This window comes from Astatotilapia calliptera, chromosome 3 (assembly GCF_964374335.1).
Source record: "Astatotilapia calliptera chromosome 3, fAstCal68.1, whole genome shotgun sequence".
NCBI lineage: Eukaryota > Metazoa > Chordata > Actinopteri > Cichliformes > Cichlidae > Astatotilapia > Astatotilapia calliptera.
This window is the reverse complement of record NC_137424.1, coordinates 83,118,078-83,137,809: the sequence shown is the minus strand read 5'-3', so window position 1 is coordinate 83,137,809 and position 19,732 is coordinate 83,118,078. Positions and strand designations below refer to the sequence as shown.

Genomic DNA, 19,732 nt, shown 5'->3' with positions numbered 1-19,732 from the left:
GGGCTATATATATCTACCACTCCGCTGTAGGTCATTAGCAAGAGTATAGAACTTGGCTGCATGCTTAGTTGGCAATTCAGCCATTTGATTCATGATACAGCAGCTCATGAGTGAATGAACATGGTGCAATAAATGTGTTTTTAGAAGTACATGTTCCCACATACATACATTTACATTTACTTAAATTTACTTGAGTAGGGTAAGAGGTTGCCACCTCAGCATGCAGTCAAGTTCTATACTCTTGCTAATGACCTACTAATTGTATTCAGGTGTGGTACACCAGAGACACATGGAAAAGTTGCATGACACCGGCCCTCGAAGGCTGGAGTTTGAGACCCCTGTCATACGGAATATGACAGGTGTGGTTGAACTGCATGAAGACTGAAGTTTCTCTTCTCTTCTGGCAGGACAGCAATGTGTCCTTGTCCTGTGAGCCACCGTAAGGATGTACTTAGAGTAGAACTGGACTGTCACTGGCCTCAGGCTCTTACCACCTTTTCAAAGACACAGCAGTCATTTAGAAACATTTTTAGATATTTTTTTTACCTGTAAATGCACAAAGAATTTAGAAATGTAATTCTTGTCCAGAGGGAACAAGCACTGACACTGTGTAATCTACAGCTGTGGCCAAACGTTTAGAGAAGGAGAAGTTTTGTTTGTTTATTTACAAAGTTGGTGTTTCAGTGATAGTTGTATATCATATTATATCTCTTCAAACAGAGGTGACCCAGTAATTCTGCACTAATGAATTAGACTAACTATTCACTTAAGCTAGTTATTAAATTAAGTAAAGAGTTAGGATGCTGTGTAAGACATAAATAAAGCTAAAATACAAAGGTTTGGACACCGTTTTGCATGTTTCCCTTCTGTAGGGGTCTCTGCAAGCATACAGGGCTCTGAGAGGGTACAAGATGACAACTTTGGAATTCTACTAGAAGCAGTCGATCATATTTGTTTGTCAAAGCTGAATTCAGGGCAAACTATGCTAAATTAGCATTTTTAGCTAACAGGTACAATAAGCATAAAAGTTACTGTACGGCTATCATTTGTTAACATGACACTTGTTCTTATACATGTAATACATTTATTACTAACCTGAGAGTTTATCCGCTGGTCATTCGACATGACGAATGACCTCTGAAGTCTTAATTCAGCTCAAGATGCTGTAGATTCCTGTCAGTAACACTTTCGGTCCGCTAGTAAAACGTAGTTCTATTAATCTGCGCTCGATTACCCTTGAACCGGAACTGGATGTAAGTCCCAAAAAACTGAATTTTGGAATTGAAATTGAATTGTAGAACTGAAACTGAATGGTGAGAGGTGAATCTGAAATTATTCGAGAACTACATTTTTAAAAGATAAAATACAGTTTCAAAGCAAATGAATTCATTTTCAAAACATAAAATTCAATTTCAATTTAGTGATCATTTTCAAACCAATGAATTGAATTTCAAATTAGGCTAATTCATATTCAGTTTTTAAAAGCAATTATTCTTTTAACAATATGTATGCATTAAGGCCATAGTAACTACATAAATTGCAAAAAAGTGCAATAAACTACAACTGCTGTTTTTGTTTTTTTACACATTGTTATAGTTGAAGAAATTTCAGAGAGACATCCCTGAAATTGCAAAAAAAATGTAAATGTAAAAAAGTTGCACAAAATAGTTTCCAACCACAGGGAATTTATTTGAGCCTCTTTATAGTTTTATTTTTGAGATACACCAATTTTTATATACTGCAGGAAAAACAAAAATAAATATAATAATGCTAATTTGCAAAAAAACCTGCATGTGCATCAGAATAAACTATTTCCAACAGTGTAATTTGAGTTCTAAGCGTCCCAGAAACTATACACAAAGGCATAAACTCAAAAAATAACTTTAAAAGCACCAGGATATCTTTGTAATTGCCCTATAGGTAAAAAATTACATTTTCCGCGAAAATGACCTCACTTTGTGCTGACGTATATCTGAACGTTTGCACTAGCTTGTGTGGTTGCAATTCTACCGGGCTTTAAAAATAGTTACGCAAAATTGAGCGTGCCTGCTATGACCGGTCATAAAGGGTTAAAACCAGACCTGTATCATTCTTTCAGTCAGAGCCCTGGTTTACATCTCAACTCGGGCTACTGAAAGAAAAGGTCTCTATAAGAAAACTGGTCTTGCTATTTATAAGGAAATGTTTATGTTAGGACCTGGCTCTGCTAGGCAACAAGGGAAGTAACATAAATGAGTCCAGAGACAGGAGGGTTAGATAAAAAGAAAAACATAAGGTTTACTAACACAACTGAAAACCGTTAATGAAACAACTCACTAGGCAATAGGGGGATTTAAACAAACATAACAAACAACTCATATATTCAAATAACACTAATAACACCAGTAGAACACTAATCATCTAAACATCTCACAGGCAGTTACTCAACACAAAGGTTGCAAAGAGCAGCAAGGCAAAGGCAGGAGGGACAGTCTGCACAGTCTATTCAAATCAACAAGTCCCCCACGAATGAAGACTCCTCAGCCTTTTATACTCCGTATTCGTAAATGCAGGCAGCCCCGTCATTGGTCCATCGTATTCAAGGCTCCTGCAGCAGCCAATGGTGTATGTGGTGGCACAATCTGATCTGCATGAAGTTGGGCGGGCATAGGTCCCTGGCCAGCCAATCACCCGTGAGTCCTGGAACACTTTGATTTCCATAGAGGAAGGCCAGGGGCCGTAACAGTTTAATAATCATGTTTTGTATTATAAGGAGTGTATTAATCAAACAAATTCTGCTTATTACGCTGACATAATTAGTTCAAATGAAAATTCCACCATGATACTGTTTTCACTGTTCAACTCTTCTTTCAGGTCACCAGATTTTCTATCTGCCCACCTTTATTCATAGTCTTTCTGTGATCCTTTAATGTTATTTTTCATTGAGAAAATTTACAAAATATACCAAGACCTGGTTGCTGATGTTCCATGTAGCTTTTCCTTTGTAATTCTACTCCCATCACACTGTTTTTCTGATTTCCAACGTCCTTCTGTCACTGATATCTCTGATCTCATCTGTAAGTCAAAGCCCTCTACATGTCAGCTTGTCCCCATTCCTACAGTTCTGGTGAAGGCCTGTCTACCCTCTCTGCTTCCCCTTATATCTGCTATCATCTACTCTTCACTTACCACTGGAACTGTTCCTGCTTCCTTCAAAGTTGCTGCCATCACCCTAATATTGAAAAAAACCGGTTTAGACCCCAATAACTTTAATCATTTTCATCCCATTTCCAATTTGCCGTTAATCTCAAAATTTTTTGAAAAGATAGTTGCTTCACAAAGAATAATCTCTATGAACAGTTCCGGTCTCGTTTTCGCCCTTCCCATAGCATGATAAAAATAACCAATGATGGCAGCTGACTCTGGTTTACTTTACATTCTTATTCTCCTTATTCCCCTCGATCTGAGTAGACTATTTCTCACTCTATTCTTCTCAGCAGGTTAGTTTCCATTAGGGCTCTAAATCAACATTATCCAGAATTAATAGTTTCCATATTACTGTAAATAAGTTGCCTGTTTCTGTTTCTTCTTCTGTGAAAAGTTTGGGTGTCATCCTCGACTTTATCCTTTAACTCATATATCAATAATGTCACATACAGCCTGACAATCTCACATTTTAGTAACTGCTCGTTCTACTTGGAACTCTGGCTGAGCATGTACATCAAAAGTTACTCAGTTACACCTATTCACCACAAGAGGCAGTCATCTCATTCAACATCCAAAAGATGACCTAATGAACCTTTGGCTTGTGTTTAACTCTTGGGTGGTCATATAATGTGAACTAATTCTTCATGATTCCTCCACAGAGTGGAACAGGAGAGCTCAGACGTTGCCTGTGGTCAGTCTGCCCAGCAGAACCAAAAATACAACTCCATATTCATGGTCTGTACATGTACAACAACTACTTTTAGATCTATTCTGTTCACATTCATCTCCATGTTGCTCTTTGTAGACCGATGGATTGTCAGTGTGTCCAACATGGATCTGATGTTTGGCTCCATGATTTCAATCTGATTGAGTCATTCATAAAGTATTCTGTTCCAGCTGCTGGAGGACAACATCATCACTTTTGTGAAAAACGAGCTAAAGAAGATTCAGAAGGTTCTGAGTCCAGATTACCCAGAAAGCTTAAACAGTAAGAGGGAGGATGATGAGATGTTGGAGGGTAAAGATGAAGAGCAGAAGAGAGGCATCAGCAACAGAGAGGCATTTGTGAATATCACGCTGAATTTCCTAAAGAGAATGAAGCAGGAGGAGCTGGCTGACCGTCTGCAGAGCAGTAAGAGGATTTGTCTAACGATTTAAGTTACTGGGTGAATGACACACTAATGTCTCAAAAGATTGACCAACATGTATTCAAAGACGCATTTCCGGGGAAAATAAATTTGCATGTGGACATAATAATTCCATTGATATTGCTGTCTTTTGTTCCTTTAGGAACTCCTTTTGGAGTTCTTCAGCATCACCTCAAGTCTTTCTTGAAAAAGAAGTTCCAGCGTGTGTTTGAGGGGATTGCTAAAGCAGGAAATCCAACCCTCCTGAATCAGATCTACACAGAGCTCTACATCACAGAGGGAGGGGCTGCAGAGGTCAATGATGAACATGAGGTCAGACAGATTGAAACAGCATCCAGGAAACCAGACAGACCAGAAACAACAATCAGACAAGAAGACATCTTTAAAGCCTCACCTGGAAGAGAAGAACCAATCAGAACAGTGCTGACAAAGGGAGTGGCTGGCATTGGCAAAACAGTCTTAACACAGAAATACAGCCTGGACTGGGCAGAAGACAAAGCCAACCAGGACATCCAGTTCATATTTCCATTCACTTTCAGAGAGCTGAATGTGCTGAAAGAGGAAAAGTTCAGCTTGGTGGGACTTGTTCATCGCTTCTTTACTGAAACCAAAGAAGCAGAAATCTGCAGCTTTGAAGACTTCCAGGTTGTGTTCATCTTTGATGGTCTGGATGAGTGTCGACTTCCTCTGGACTTCCACAAAACTAAAATCCTAACTGACCCTAGAAAGTCCACCTCAGTGGATGTGCTGCTGACAAACCTCATCAGGGGAAACCTGCTTCCCTCTGCTCGCCTCTGGATAACCACACGACCTGCAGCAGCCAATCAGATCCCTGCATTGTATTTTGACATGGTGACGGAGGTCAGAGGGTTCACTGACCCACAAAAGGAGGAGTACTTCAGGAAGAGATTCAAAGATGAGGAGCAGGCCAGCAGGATCATCTCCCATATCAAGACATCACGAAGCCTCCACATCATGTGTCACATCCCAGTCTTCTGCTGGATCACTGCTACAGTTCTGGAGGATGTGCTAAAAACCAGAGAGGGAGGACAGCTGCCCAAGACCCTGACTGAGATGTACATCCACTTCCTGGTGGTTCAGGCCAAAATGAAGAAGGTCAAGTATGATGGAGGAGCTGAGACAGATCCACACTGGAGTCCAGAGAGCAGGAAGATGATTGAGTCTCTGGGAAAACTGGCTTTTGATCAGCTGCAGAAAGGAAACCTGATCTTCTATGAATCAGACTTGACAGAGTGTGGCATCGATATCAGAGCAGCCTCAGTGTACTCAGGAGTGTTCACACAGATCTTTAAAGAGGAGAGAGGACTGTACCAGGACAAGGTGTTCTGCTTCATCCATCTGAGTGTTCAGGAGTTTCTGGGTGCTCTTCATGCCCATCTGACCTTCATCAACTCTGGACTCAATCTGCTGGAAGATCAAACAACCTCCTGGTGGTCTAAATTAATTAGCAAACCAAACCTACAATCTCTCCACCAGTGTGCTGTGAACAAGGCCTTAGAGAGTCCTAATGGACACCTGGACTTGTTCCTCCGCTTCCTCCTGGGTCTTTCTCTGCAGACCAATCAGACTCTCTTACGAGGTCTGCTGACACAGACAGGAAGTAGCTCACAGACCAATCAGGAAACAGTCCAGTACATCAAGGAGAAGCTCAGTGAGAATCTGTCTGTAGAGAAAAGCATCAATCTGTTCCACTGTCTGAATGAACTGAATGATCGTTCTCTAGTGGAGGAGATCCAACAGTCCCTGAGATCAGGAAGTCTCTTCACAGATGAACTGTCTCCTGCTCAGTGGTCAGCTCTGGTCTTCATCTTATTGTCATCAGCAAAAGATCTGGATGTGTTTGACCTGAAGAAATACTCTGCTTCAGAGGAGACTCTTCTGAGGCTGCTGCCAGTGGTCAAAGCCTCCAACAAAGCTCTGTAAGTACATTTGTACTTCTTTTGTTAAAATATTTATTCCAATCAATATAAAAATGAACATTACCTGATGCTGCTGAAGTGGTTTTATTAGAGACACAGCTAAGCGTTTTTCAATTTTGCATAATTGTAAAATTTTTTAAAATTTGTTTAGTAACCTAAAACTGATTTTTAGGACATAAACACAAAGTGTTTATGTCTTTGTGCAGAATCCGTGTACCTGCTCTCATTTACTGTTTTAGCTGTTTGGTGGTTGTCAAAATTTTGTGAGGTTTAACCTGAGATTCTGGTGTTTCGGGCAAGATGAATTTTAATGAGTCGATATTGCGTAATCCAATCGAAACCGATTATCAAAGCCCACCCCTAGTGAGAATGTGTTGTACTGCACCATTTGTTCTTCCTATCTTTATATCTATCTATCTGGCAAGATCAAAGTAGCATGGAGGGAGGTTAACCAACTAACGGAGTTGCAGAAAGGTGCGACAAAGAAGGTGCATAAAAAAAATAAATAAAGCAAGCTGTCCATACCTGAGGCCTTGGAAGCTGCCAAGCAAAGACTCACAGCCTTGGCCAGCCGCTTGAGGAGGTACACCAGAGAGATAGAAGGCAGGAGAATAAACCAGCTCTTCTCCACAGAACAGGAAGAAGGACGCAACCCATAACGGCAATGCTCAGTGGCTAGTGTATCTGAGGGCAGACCATACATAGCAACCTCCCTGAACAGGGTCCAGTAACCATCATGGTGGCAGACATCCAAGCAAGGGTCTCTAGTATGAAGAATTGGACAGCACCAGGCCCCGACATGGTTCACGCCTACTGGTTGAAGAAGCTGACTGCACTCCATGAGCGTGTGGACGCACAAGTGAACCAGCTGCTAGTTGACGAGAGACACCCAGAATGGCTAACTGAAGGTCGGACGGTCCTGATCCTCAAGGACTCCAAGGAGGGACCGGTCCCATCCAACTACCGACCAATAACCTGCCTCAGTACTACATGGAAGCTCCTGTCAGGCATCATATCGGCTAAGATGAACAGGCACATGGGTCAATACATGAGTGGGGCACAGAAAGGGATTGGCAAGAATACCACAGGCGCAAAACACCAGCTACTGGTAGACAAAACTGTCAGCCGAAACTGCAAGACCAGGCTGACGAACCTGTGCACTGCCTGGATTGATTACAAGAAGGCCTATGACTCAGTCTCCCACAGCTGGATACTGGAATTCCTAGAATTGTACAAGATCAACAGGACCCTAAGAGCCTTCATCAGGAACTCAATGGGGATGTGGGGTACAACACTAGAGGCCAAATCCAAGCCCATAGCACAAGTTACCATCAAGTGCGGGATCTACCAAGGAGACCCTGTCCCCACTGCTGTTCTTCATAGGCCTTAACCCCCTGAGTGAGATCATTAACAAGACTGGCTACGAATACAGACTACGGAATGGAGCAGTTGTCAGCCACCTCCTGTACATGGATGACATCAAGCTGTATGCCAAGAGTGAACAAGACATCGATTCACTGATCCACACTACCAGGCTATACAGCAATGACATTGGGATGTCATTCGTGCTGGAGAAGTGTAGTCGGATGGTAACAAAGAGAGGGAAGGTAGTCAGAACTGAGGGGATCGAACTACCAGAAAGCAACATTGCAGATATCGAGAACAGTTACAAGTACCTGGGGATCCCGCAGGCGAATGGGAACCATGAAGAGGCAGCTAGGAAAGCTGCAACCACAAAGTACCTGCAGAGGGTCAGGCAAATCCTGAGGAGTCAGCTGAACAGTAAGAACAAGATCCGGGCTATCAACACCTACGCCCTGCCCGTGATCAGGTACCCAGCTGCTATAATAAGTTGGCCAAAGGAGGAGATGGAAGCCACTGACATAAAGACAAGAAAGCTCCCTACCATGCATGGAGGGTTTCACCCCAAGTCCAGCACCGTGAGGCTGTACGCTAAGCGGAAGGAAGGGGGTCGGGGACTGGCGAGTGTCAGCACCACAGTCCAGGATAAGACAACTAACATCCAAGAATATGTTGGGAAGATGGCCCCAACTGACCGAGTGCTCAGTGAATACCTCAGGCAACAGAAACCCAAGAAAGAGGAGGGAGACGAGGAACCATCATGGAAGGACAGGCCCCCTGCACGGTATTTACTACCGGCGGATTGAGGAGGTGGCTGATATCCAGAAATCCTACCAGTGGCTGGACAAAGCTGGACTGAAAGACAGCACAGAGGCACTAATCATGGCAGCACAAGAACAAGCTCTGAGCACAAGATCCATAGAGGCTGGGGTCTATCACACCAGGCAAGACCCCAGGTGCAGGTTGTGTAAAGATGCCCCTGAGACAATCCAGCACATAACGGCAGGGTGCAAGATGCTAGCAGGCAGGACATACATGGAACGCCATAACCAAGTGGCCGGCTTAGTATACAGAAACATCTGTGCCGAGTATGGCCTGGAAGCTCCGAGGTCAAAATGGGAGACACCCCAAAGGGTGGTGGAGAATGACCGAGCTAAGATCCTGTGGGACTTCCAGATACAGATGGACAAATTGTGGTGGCTAACCAACCGGACATAGTGGTGGTAGACAAACAGAAGAAGACAGCCGTAGTGATCAATGTAGCGGTTCCGAATGACAGCAACATCAGAAAGAAGGAACACGAGAAGCTGGAGAAATACCAAGGGCTCAGAGAAGAGCTCGAGAGGATGTGGAGGGTGAAGGTAACGGTGGTCCCAGTGGTAATCGGAGCACTAGGTGCAGTGACTCCCAAGCTAGGCGAGTGGCTCCATCAGATCCCGGGAACAACATCAGAGATCTCTGTCCAGAAGAGCGCAGTCCTGGGAACAGCTAAGATACTGCGCAGGACCCTCAAGTTCCCAGGCCTCTGGTAGTTGACCTGAGCTTGAAAGATAGACTGCCCGCAGGGGCGAGAGTAGAAGTGTGTGTATGTGTGTATATATATATATGTTTAAAAATTCATTTATTTTATTTTTCTCAGGCTGAGTGCCTCCAACCTCTCAGAGACAAGCTGTGAAGCTCTATCCTTAGTTCTCGGGACTCAGACCTCAAGTCTGAGAGAGGTGGACCTGAGTAACAACAGTCTGCAGGATACAGGAGTGAAGCTTCTGTCTGCTGGACTGGAGAGTCCAGATTGTATACTGGAAACACTGAGGTTAGACCAATTGCTATTTTATTTTTCATCAGATGACAAAAATAATCAATTAAACATTTTAAGGCAGTAAAGCTGAAGTTCATATATTTCTTGTATATTAGTAAGACGTAAAGGATTTCTGAAAAAAAAACAAACAAGATTAAATATTGCTAAATCTATTAAATCATCACTGCATCCAAAGTACAGTTGTATGACAATGTTAGTTCTATTGTCGATTGTTTGTATTCCAGACTGAGTCTATGTAACTTCTCAGAGAGAAGTTGTGAAACTCTCCCCCTAGTTATCAACACCCAGTTCTCTAGGCTGAGAGAGCTGGACCTGAGTAACAACGATCTGCAGGATTCAGGAGCAAAGCTTGTGTCAGCTGGAGTAAGAGGTCCAAACTGCAAACTTCAAAGTCTCAGGTCAGGATTCAGTCTTTTCCACCGATGATCAATTAAAATCAGATTTATATTACACCAGCCTTAATAGACTTTAATTTGCCTTTGGGTAAATTATTACACTATGAAATATATATACTAAAGATTTTTCAAAGCAACAACTTTTGTTTGCACATGTCATTTTAGAGAATTAGGGCTACTTTACCTTTTTTTATACTGGTAGTGAGAAAATATCCAAATTGCATATTTAGGTGTCTATCGGGCATTTCTAAAAATGATATATTTCTGTATCTCCATATTTGCACTTAAAGAGGACATGAAATGCTGCACATATAAAATCAAATTTTGATAACACTGCCTGTGAAGCTAGATTTAAGAAATAAGTGCTTAAAGTTAAAATTTTAAAAACATATTTTATTCCATTAGTAGACTTACATTAGTTTATGTTAACTAATTTATGACAGAATCAATAACTCAATGGAAATATGTCTGTGAAGGTTCTCAATCATCCAGGTCATCGTAGTTTAAGGATCTTGGAAAGAAAAGCGTCTGGACTTCTTTAAGTTGCTTGAAGACGTTTCACCTCTCATTCGAGAAGATTCTTCAGTTCTAGGGTCAAATGGTGGAGACTGCCAGATTTAATCCCCATGGAAACTGGTGCTTAAACAATGGAAAACACAAACTTTGTCCCAAAACCTCTCATGTTTAGCTTTTTTTTTCTTTTTGTAAAAAGATAACAATGTTAGCCTTTTCTGAAGCTATAGGGCATATATGGTATCACTCTATCAAACAAGAAGACAGCCGTGTTTGCTAGTTCACCTTGCGTGCATTAATTTAATAACGTGGTTAACTTACTCAATGTAAATTACACTCGAACAACATTAAGCTATTTGCCCAGAGAAGAACGGCTGCTGCTGCCATCATCATCGATCATCCTTTCTGCTATACTGGCAGAGTAAGGACCAGGACTCTACTCTTCGGGTTCTTGGGGGATGTTGCTAACTCCGGGTCCGATAACAGGCAAGTCTTGCAGCAAGCTATCAAATATGGTGCATTTCTCGGGTTTTAAAAAAACGCTATGGGTCGCCAGGTGTTTCATCAGATTCGAGGTGTTACCTCCTTTGCACAGTATCACCTTAAAGCACTTGTTGAAGACTTAGGAGTTTGCATCTTTTGCTGTGAAGTACAGCAAGACTTTTGACTGCTCCGCCTTGGTCATTTTTGATCTGTAGCTCTGCTCTAAAAGAACCTATGTACATGGGCCCGCCTACTATCCTTGGAAAGGTAAAATGATTGGCTAGAATCCAAAGTGTATGACATCTCAAGAAAAAAAACTGCACCGAAATAAAGCACCAACATGTGCACTGCTTTTCGGTCTGGCTACTACAGTTTATGTCAGAACCAGTGCCATAATGGCACCGGATACCGCTACCCATCCCTAATTGTGACCCACACCGGTTTTCACACCTTGGATCACACCTTGGCTCATGTGATTTGGTAGACGATCATTGTCCCTCCTTGGGGGGGGGAATACTCTGATGGGCTTTAATTCTTGGACCTTTTTGTTATTGACCAAATACTTATTTTCCACCCTAATTTACGAATAAATTCTTTACAAATCCTACCATGTGAATTCATGGATTTTTTTTTTTTCACATTCTGTCTCTCACAGTTGAAGTGTACCTCTGGTGCAAATTACTGACCTCTGTCATCATTTTAAGTGGGGGAGCTTGCACAATCGGTGGCTGACTAAATACTTTTTTGCCCCACTGTACCTGGCAGGAAATATGGTGGCTCAAACGCTAAAATGTTTGATTATACTTTATGAGAACGGATGACAACAAAGTAGATCTTTCATTTAAGGGAGGAAACACTACGAATATGCAAAAGCATTTGCTCTCAAAACACGCGATAATCTTAAATGAATGTCGTGTTTTTAATTCCGCTCCGGACTCGTGAATCTCAACCCAGCAACAGCGGTAACGTTTGCACGTCCTCTCCCGTTAATGCGGCAGGTAAATAATCAACTAACAGTGCATATTATGTTAGCGCGATCTGCCTTATTACAAAAACTGTGCATTTAGGTGACCATGATGAGAGAGACAGTCTGGCTGGCTCAGATGCTGGCAGTTCTCGCTGCAGTCTACCGGTAGCGTCTCCTTTCAGGCCAGGATAGATGAATGTCACAGAGCAGTGACTAAGTTTGTGGTAAAAGGCTTGCACCCATTTGCCACAGCAGATGCCCCCGATTTTCGGTAAGTGAATGTGTTTAATTGTAGGCAGGGACATTACTGGATATTCTTGTGTAATTGCTACAGAATAATTTATGTTATACTTTGTTATTGCTACAGAAGAATATTTATTTTATTATTTTACATTTACAATTTTTTTTTCCCGGGGACCCTGTGACACCCCATTGAAGAGCCGTAGGCTGTGGATCTCTTAAGATCTCACTGTTGGGTTTGTAAGACCATGTTACTCCTAAATTTCTATCTTGTTCAAAGAGAATATATAAAACAAAGTTCTAAGCTAATCAACCTTAGTGTTCTCCTTTTTAAAAAAAAAAAAAAAGAATCGATAAGAGAATCTATAAAGAATCGAATCGTTAAACAGAATCGAAAATTGAATCGGAATCATGAAAATCTTATCAATACCCATCCCTAGATTTGTATGTGTAAAAAGAATTTGTGTGTGTGTGTGTGTGTGTGTGTGTGTGTGTGTGTGTGTTTAAAAAAAAAAAAAAAAAAAAAAAAAAATATTGTGTGTGGACTTAGCCAAAAAAAATACATGTGAAACTCTGCACTCAAGTTTCAAGTTGCAAGTACGAATTTGGACCCTGTTTTTCTTCCTTTCGTCTGATTGGCCAATGTCATGTCAATCACAAATTTAACAATCCAATCAGAGAACAGATGGGTTTGGCTGTCGGAGGGGCGCTTTATGGAGCTTCAGGTTCTGAGGGAATAAATGCCCTTTTACATGTCAGCCCAGCTCCTTCAAACCATTAAGGAAAACAGTCTGTGGTTGTCCGAGTTTAATGATTTTTGTGTCACAGGATTACGTGCTTAATAAAGGGACCTCCAGAGCCTTTTCAACAGCGCTGCGGACCTCGGTGGGGTGGGTGGGGGGGCAGTGCTTGTGGAAATGACAGTCTTTACTAGTATGGATAGTTACAAAGCTTTCTTCGTTATGAATTAGCAATACATGTTTTTATTGAACATTTGAAGATAAAAAAAAAAAAACTCTTGTAGAGGACAAAGTCAGAGATAGAAACAACAAGGAGCAGGTGTATCTAGTACAGGTAGAGCTGCCTCAAAACCCCGCAGCCAGCACAACAAATTCTGGATCCTTGGCTTTTAGTTAGCATTAGCAGCCCATGCTGCGTCTGGTGTGAAAGGACCTGTATGCTGCGCACTGTGACTCACAGCAATGGTCCCGGGTCAGCCCTGACTTTGTGTTAAACTAATCCTAAAGTAATAATGGTATTTCTAACCACTGATATACCACAACTTTATCCTTTCAAAAGCTACTGAAAGTTGGGGGACCTACCTTCTATTGATCCTCCAGTTTCAAACTGTATTACCCTTCAAGGACCTGCAGTTCAAAAAAGTGGCCCTTCGACAGCCAGACCCGTCTGTTCTCTGATTGGATAGTTAAATTTGTGATTGACATGACATTGACCAATCAGCTGAAAGGAAGAAAAACGGGGTCAAAATTCGTACTTGTAACTTGAAACTTGAGTGCAGAATTTCACACATATCTTTTGGCCAAGTCCACATACAAATCTTTTTTTATGCACACACAAATTCTTTTTACACATACAAATCCTGATTTACAAGTACAAAACTGATTTATAAGTACAAAATATTTATGACCACAATTTGAGCCAATGCTGAATTAGCTTCTTGGATGAGAGATGAAACGTCTTCAAGCAACTTAAAGAAGTCCAGAGGCTTTTCTTTCCAAGCTCCTTAGACAACTCAGTGGAAATTAAAGACACTAAAATTTAAAAAAAAAAATAAAAAAATTTAAAACCAGTTTAAGGGGATCACTTTTGCGCTCCCCCTTGCTGCAATAATGGGTTTTATGTTAAGAAACTGAGGTTATACTCGCCACTGTCATTTTCTGCATATTTAGCAGTAAGTGGCTGTTTGCTGTTTTTATTCCATCCACTAAACCTTCCCATTTCATTCCTGACTGTATTCTGAAGGTTTTTAGCAACAGTTAAGCTAACCTTGCTAGCAGAAAAGAAGTGGTGATATGTGTTTAGCTTTGCCTTCAATAATACCAAATTTAAAGCTGCTGGATTTACAGATTTAAACATTGAAATAAAACATAAATCAAATAATTCACTTACCACCAGTCCTCTACTTAGTGTGAAAAGGCTCTGTTGACCAAGGAATCCATCATCGGTTATATTATTACTGCTCATAGTATTTCTGCCAAATCATGGTATTTGTTCCAAAGCATAGTATTTCTTCCAAATCATAGTATAACTGCAAAATAAAAGTTTTTGAGGCAAGTCATAGTGTTTGTACTAAATCCTAGTAATTCTGCTCAATGATAGAATTTCTGCTATGCTGTAATAGTTTTGCTAGATTATAATATTTGTGCTAATTCAAAGTATTTCATGTAAATTACAGTATTTCTACCAAGTCCCAGTGTTTCTGCTAAATCATAAATGTTTTAGCACAAATTCTATGATTTGGCAGAAAAAATATTATTTAGTATAACTACTAAGTTTTAGCACAGATTTAGCTAAATACTATGATTTGTCACAAATGCTATGATTTGGTACAAATACTGTGATTTGGCATAAACTCTGTGATTTACCAGAAATATTGTGATTTGGCAGAAATACTATCAATTGGTTCAAATATTGTGATTTAGAAGAAAGTATTTATACTAAAACATAGTCTATGTTTAAATTTTAAAAAATTCTGCTTTTTCTGCTAATGTGTGCTATGACCTTTGACCATTGAAATGAATGGAACACATTATCAATGTGGTCACTGATTTTGCTTGCCGGGTTGAGCTGTGTTATAGCTCAGTGAGATGAGCAGCCGTTCTCAGAGCAGAAGGCCCGGGTTCAAATCTCGCTTATGACAACAATTTTTTCAGTTAATAGTTTACATTTTTTTAAATCTTTTCAACACAAATTTTAGCTTCTTTGCCCCTTTTCAGCACAAATCCCATCTTTTTTAGCTGTCTTCAGAAAAAACCTCTTCAGCACAACGTTCTCCTTCTTTTCCCACGTGTGGGACTAATAAAGGTTATCTTATCTTTACCTCTTTTCTGCAGAAATTCTGCTGATTGACCTCTCTTAAGCAGAATTTTCAGTCTTTTCACCCCTTATCAGCACGATTCTCAGCATCTTCTGCCCATTTTAGCAGAATTGCCAGTCTCTCCATCTCTTTTTTTGTGAGAATGAGGTTGGCTCAGTGAGTTGAGTATCCGTCTTGAGACCAGGAAGGCTAGGTTCGAATCGTGCTCTTGGCAACATTTCCTTTCCCTACCTTTTAACCTCTTTTCAGTACAAATTTCAGCTTCTTTATCCTTTTTCACTAGAATTGTTTGCTTGTCAACAATTTTCAGCAAAAATTTCTGCTGCTTCACCTGTTTTCAGGATAATTTTCAGTTTTTTCATCGCCATACAATTTTTGCAACTTTTCATTTTTTTCAGCTATTTTCAGCAGACAGCTTCAGCGTTATAGCATCCACACAGCATTTTCGCACGAAATGCAATTTTTTCTAGTTGTGTGGATGTCCTTTGAGGGCATCCACACTATTGAGTTCCTCTTGGGACTTCCGTACACTTTTTGGCACTTAACTACTTCCACAGTTTTCAGCCGATTTTCACCGTTCAAATTTTAAATTATTCTGCTATTTCTGCTAATGATGGCTGTCTTTTGGTATTTTTCACTATTATACTTTTTAAAATATTAAGCTTAATTTGTCCCATTGAAATGAATGGGAAACTTCTGCAATTCTGCTAATATTTGCATGTTTTTGAAACTTAACTTGTTCTGCCCCTTTAAGGCAGGCATGATCATTTGGGTGTGTTTTTTGTACCAGCAGACTTGCCGTAGTACCTCACCAGTGAAAAACAGTCCTTTAGACAAACTGTCGTCTGTTCCACTTTTTGTTCACTTTTTCTTGCTGAGCCTGAGAGAGCACATGCCTGTAAGTAGTTGCTATCTGTTTTGTAAGCTTTCCCGCGATAGTTTTGTGTAGCAGTTTAGAGGTTTGTGTGGAAAACTTTCTTTTGTGAGGAAAAACGGCTGCGATGCTAACACGTTAGCCCCTCTATGGGATTTCCCATGTAGTGTTAGCATTAAGCTAATCGCTAAATGCGTGAGCCTGATAACCAGTGAAAGGGTTTGGATAGGTTTGTGTTTATGTGTTATATACATTGTAGTGTATGGCTTAATGTTTGATGTTGTAAAGAAAATACAATTACAGCAGAAATGTAATATTTTATTTTTGTTTCTGTACCAGTTTTACAGTGCTTCAACAGTAAACATCTAAAACGTATCCGCTGACTCCTGGATGTTTATTGTGGACCTGTTAGCTATCTGCCAAGCTAGAAACCAGCTTTACACCCTAGTGAGGGCAGAATATAACTACTTCCTCATATTTTCACGTAGAACAACCATTCAAACTTTAAAATGTTCTCAAATTATTGGGCTATTCAGGTATAAATCAGCCTTTTCAAATCTTTTACCGTTTTACTTTTATGCCTCTTAAAGTTTTCAGTTGCAAAATTGTGATTTTTCACAAAATACATGCCTTGTTATGGTTGCTATGCACTTGGCTTCCAGTGTGACACAGAAGGTTTTGCAGTCTTCTCTTCATGTCCGAACAACTTCTTGCTACTCTCCCATTTTTCACTCAACTTCCACAAATTATACATCAAAATGTAGGTATTTTTGCTGGCTTTCCATAAATGTCACTATCTATATCCATAGAAAGTCAATGGAGAGCTTGTTCAAAATCACCGCTTGATTTCTGTAATGAGAGGCATATTCGAATCGTCATATCTCCTTAACGACGCAAAGTTAAGACATGAGGCTTGTCCCCGTATATCTTCAGACACTCCTGACGCTCACAATTGAAGAATTTCTTTCTCACCTATAACCGTTCTGAAATGAGTTGGACTTGTTTGAGGGTAGGAAATTCGTCCTTCGCTCAGATTTCTTCAGATTTCAAACTCTGGAAATGAACCACTTTTTTCTCTCGTCATATCTTTTTAATGGTTTTCCACAGAAACCTGAAAATTTCCATGATTGTTCACCAAAGCCTACTGTCTCTTATGGTGAAAGAATGATATTGATACTCCAAATAGATTTAGAGTTAGAAAGCGTTGTTTGAGGGCAAGTCAAGGCAGTTTTCGCTTTGCTCTACTCAGTTATGGTGCATTAGAAGTCAAATATCTTTAATAATTCATATTTTAATGATAAATTGTCAACACTTGTAGATTCCCCCATCTCTTCTGAACAAAACGGTGTAAGAATGACCGCTCTAGCCCCTACGGTTAGGAAATTATGGTCATTTTTTTGAGGATAGGCTGCAAAAATCCTGTGTTTCTCTGTGCTGCGTGCACCTGTTTTGGCGGGAAAAAGTGCACAGCCTCTCTGATTGGTGGATTCAAATTCAGCAGCTCCCAGGCTGACCTAGAAACTTACTTCTCTCTCTGTGTGTGTGTGTGTGTGTGTGTGTGTGTGTGTGTGTGTGTGTGTGTGTGTGAGACAGAGAGAGAGAGCCTTTTAATGTGATGATCTCATTGTAAAATTTAAATTCAATTTTACAATGAGATCAATTTTAAAATTCAATATTTAGACTGGTTGACTGAATTGGATCTTGTGTGTGTCTCTCTCTGTGCATGTGTGTTTCCATTTGTGTCCATATTTGTGATTGTGTGGCTATTTTTTTTTTTTTTTTTTGCCGATTTCTTTTTCATTTAACAAGTATATTTGAGGGACCCTCAGCATGTTCAGCATTTTTTTCAGTTGTCCATTTTGCTTTTCCAATTTTTCTGTTTAAGTTATTACTATTGTGCTAAATCATACTATTGTGCTAAATCATACTATTTCTGCTATTTTATAAGATTTGTGCTAAACCAGAGTATTTGTGCTGAAACATAGTATTTCTGCCAAATCATAGTATGTGTAAATCATAGTATTTGTACTAATAGCATTTGTGATGAATTATAGTACTTCTGTTATGCATTCATCTTTAGTAGGCTTGATTACTGTAACAGCATCTTTACAGGTCTACCTAAAAAATCAGTCAGACAACTACAGCTCATTCAGAACTCTGCTGCTCGAGTCCTCACTAAGACCAAAAAAGTGGACCACATCAGTCCAGCTCTGAGGTCTTTACACTGGCTGCCTGTCCGTCAGAGGATAGACTTTAAAGTTCTGATGCTGGTCTATAAAGCTCTGAATGGTTTAGGACCAAAATACATCAGTGACCTCCTGACCCAGTATGAACCTTCCAGATCCCTCAGGTCATCTGGATCTGGTCCTTTATCAGTTCCCAGAGTCAGAACAAAACACGGAGAAGCTCAGAGAAAGCCTCAGATCAGCTGAAACACTCAGTTTATTTAAATCCAGGTTGAAGACTCACCTGTTCTCAGCTGCATTTGAATAAAACACCAAATCCACACTTTTAGGCTTAAATTTCAAAACTTATATTTTAACTACTGATTTTATCTACTGTTCTGGCTTTATATACTGTTTTGTTTGTTTGTTTTAATCAAATTTAAATCATGCTTTTTATTTGTTTTTGTTTCTAATGTCTCTGTAAAGCACTTTGAATCACCTTGTTGTTGAATTGTGCTATATAAATAAACTTGCCTTGCTACATACATACATACATACATACATAGTATTTCACTGCTTCTTAACATGTTTTGAGCGCAAATTTAAGTTTATTCACCTCTTTTCTGCAGAAAGTACAACTTTGTCAGCTAATTTTTCAGCTCCTTCAGTTGATGCCTGCTATATCATTTGGTGCTCATAACTGTTATACTTGTAATATTTAGCTTTATTTGCCATTTTTTTTGGCCCATTTTGATCACTGTGACCAAATTACTAGTGTCTTTGCTGATCTGGCTCACTGGGGTGAGTTGTGTTTAAGCTCAGTGAGATAAGCAGCCGTTCTCAGAGCTTAAGAACGGCGTTCAAATCTTGCTTATGGCAACATTTTTTTCAGTTAACAGTTAACCTTTTTTTTTTTTAGCTCTTTTCAACACAAATTTTAGCTTTTTCACCCCTTTTCAGTAAAAATTCCGGATTCTTCAGCTGTTTTCAGCTAAAACTTCAGCTTCCTTACCTCTTTTCAGCAAAATTTTCAGCTTCTTGGACTGTTTTCAGCTGAATTTTGTTTTTTCATCTCTTTTCAGCAGAAAGTTCCGCTTTTTCACCTGTTTTCTTCACAAGTTTCAGTTGCTTCACCTCTTGTCAGCACAATTTTCAGCTTTTTCACCTCTTTTCAGTTACCTGAGAGCCTGTTTGGCTCAGGGAGATGAGTAGCCGCACGAAGCACCTTGATGGGACTTTTGTTGTGATTTGGCGCTATATAAATAAAATATAATTGAATTGAATTGAGACCAGGAGGCCCCGGTTCCAACCCTGCTCATGGCAGCATTTCTTCAACTTTTTCACCTCTTTTCATGTGAGTGAAGTTGCTGCTGCTTCTGTCTTAAAGATATCAATTAAAATGTAAAGGTCAACCAGCCCCCCCATATCACCCAAATCAAGATAAAAAAGATATTAATAAAAATTTCTAGAGGTCATCAGACGTCAACCAGCCCCCCCACATTGATGGAAACAAACAAAATTGATGTCAAACGTTTGTGCTGGTTTGTGCTGTAAAAATTTTAGTATGTGCCACTATCATTTT

General features: G+C 40.1%; 1 protein-coding gene and 1 long non-coding RNA gene across 2 annotated transcripts in view; both read left to right on the top strand.

Annotated features, from left to right (window-relative positions):
* Positions 1-19,732, top strand: part of LOC113018312 (NACHT, LRR and PYD domains-containing protein 3-like) — a 49,121-nt gene that overhangs the window by 20,422 nt on the left and 8,967 nt on the right. Inside the window, exons 6-10 of the mRNA XM_026161369.2 lie at positions 3,846-3,921; positions 4,084-4,318; positions 4,477-6,274; positions 9,276-9,449; positions 9,680-9,853. Coding sequence (XP_026017154.2) covers positions 3,846-3,921; positions 4,084-4,318; positions 4,477-6,274; positions 9,276-9,449; positions 9,680-9,853 — 2,457 coding nt within the window. The remainder of the gene's footprint in view (positions 1-3,845; positions 3,922-4,083; positions 4,319-4,476; positions 6,275-9,275; positions 9,450-9,679; positions 9,854-19,732) is intronic.
* Positions 9,873-19,418, top strand: LOC145426027 (uncharacterized). The gene is made up of 2 exons (XR_013906795.1): positions 9,873-16,009; positions 16,325-19,418. It is a non-coding gene; the product is annotated as an uncharacterized LOC145426027 (long non-coding RNA).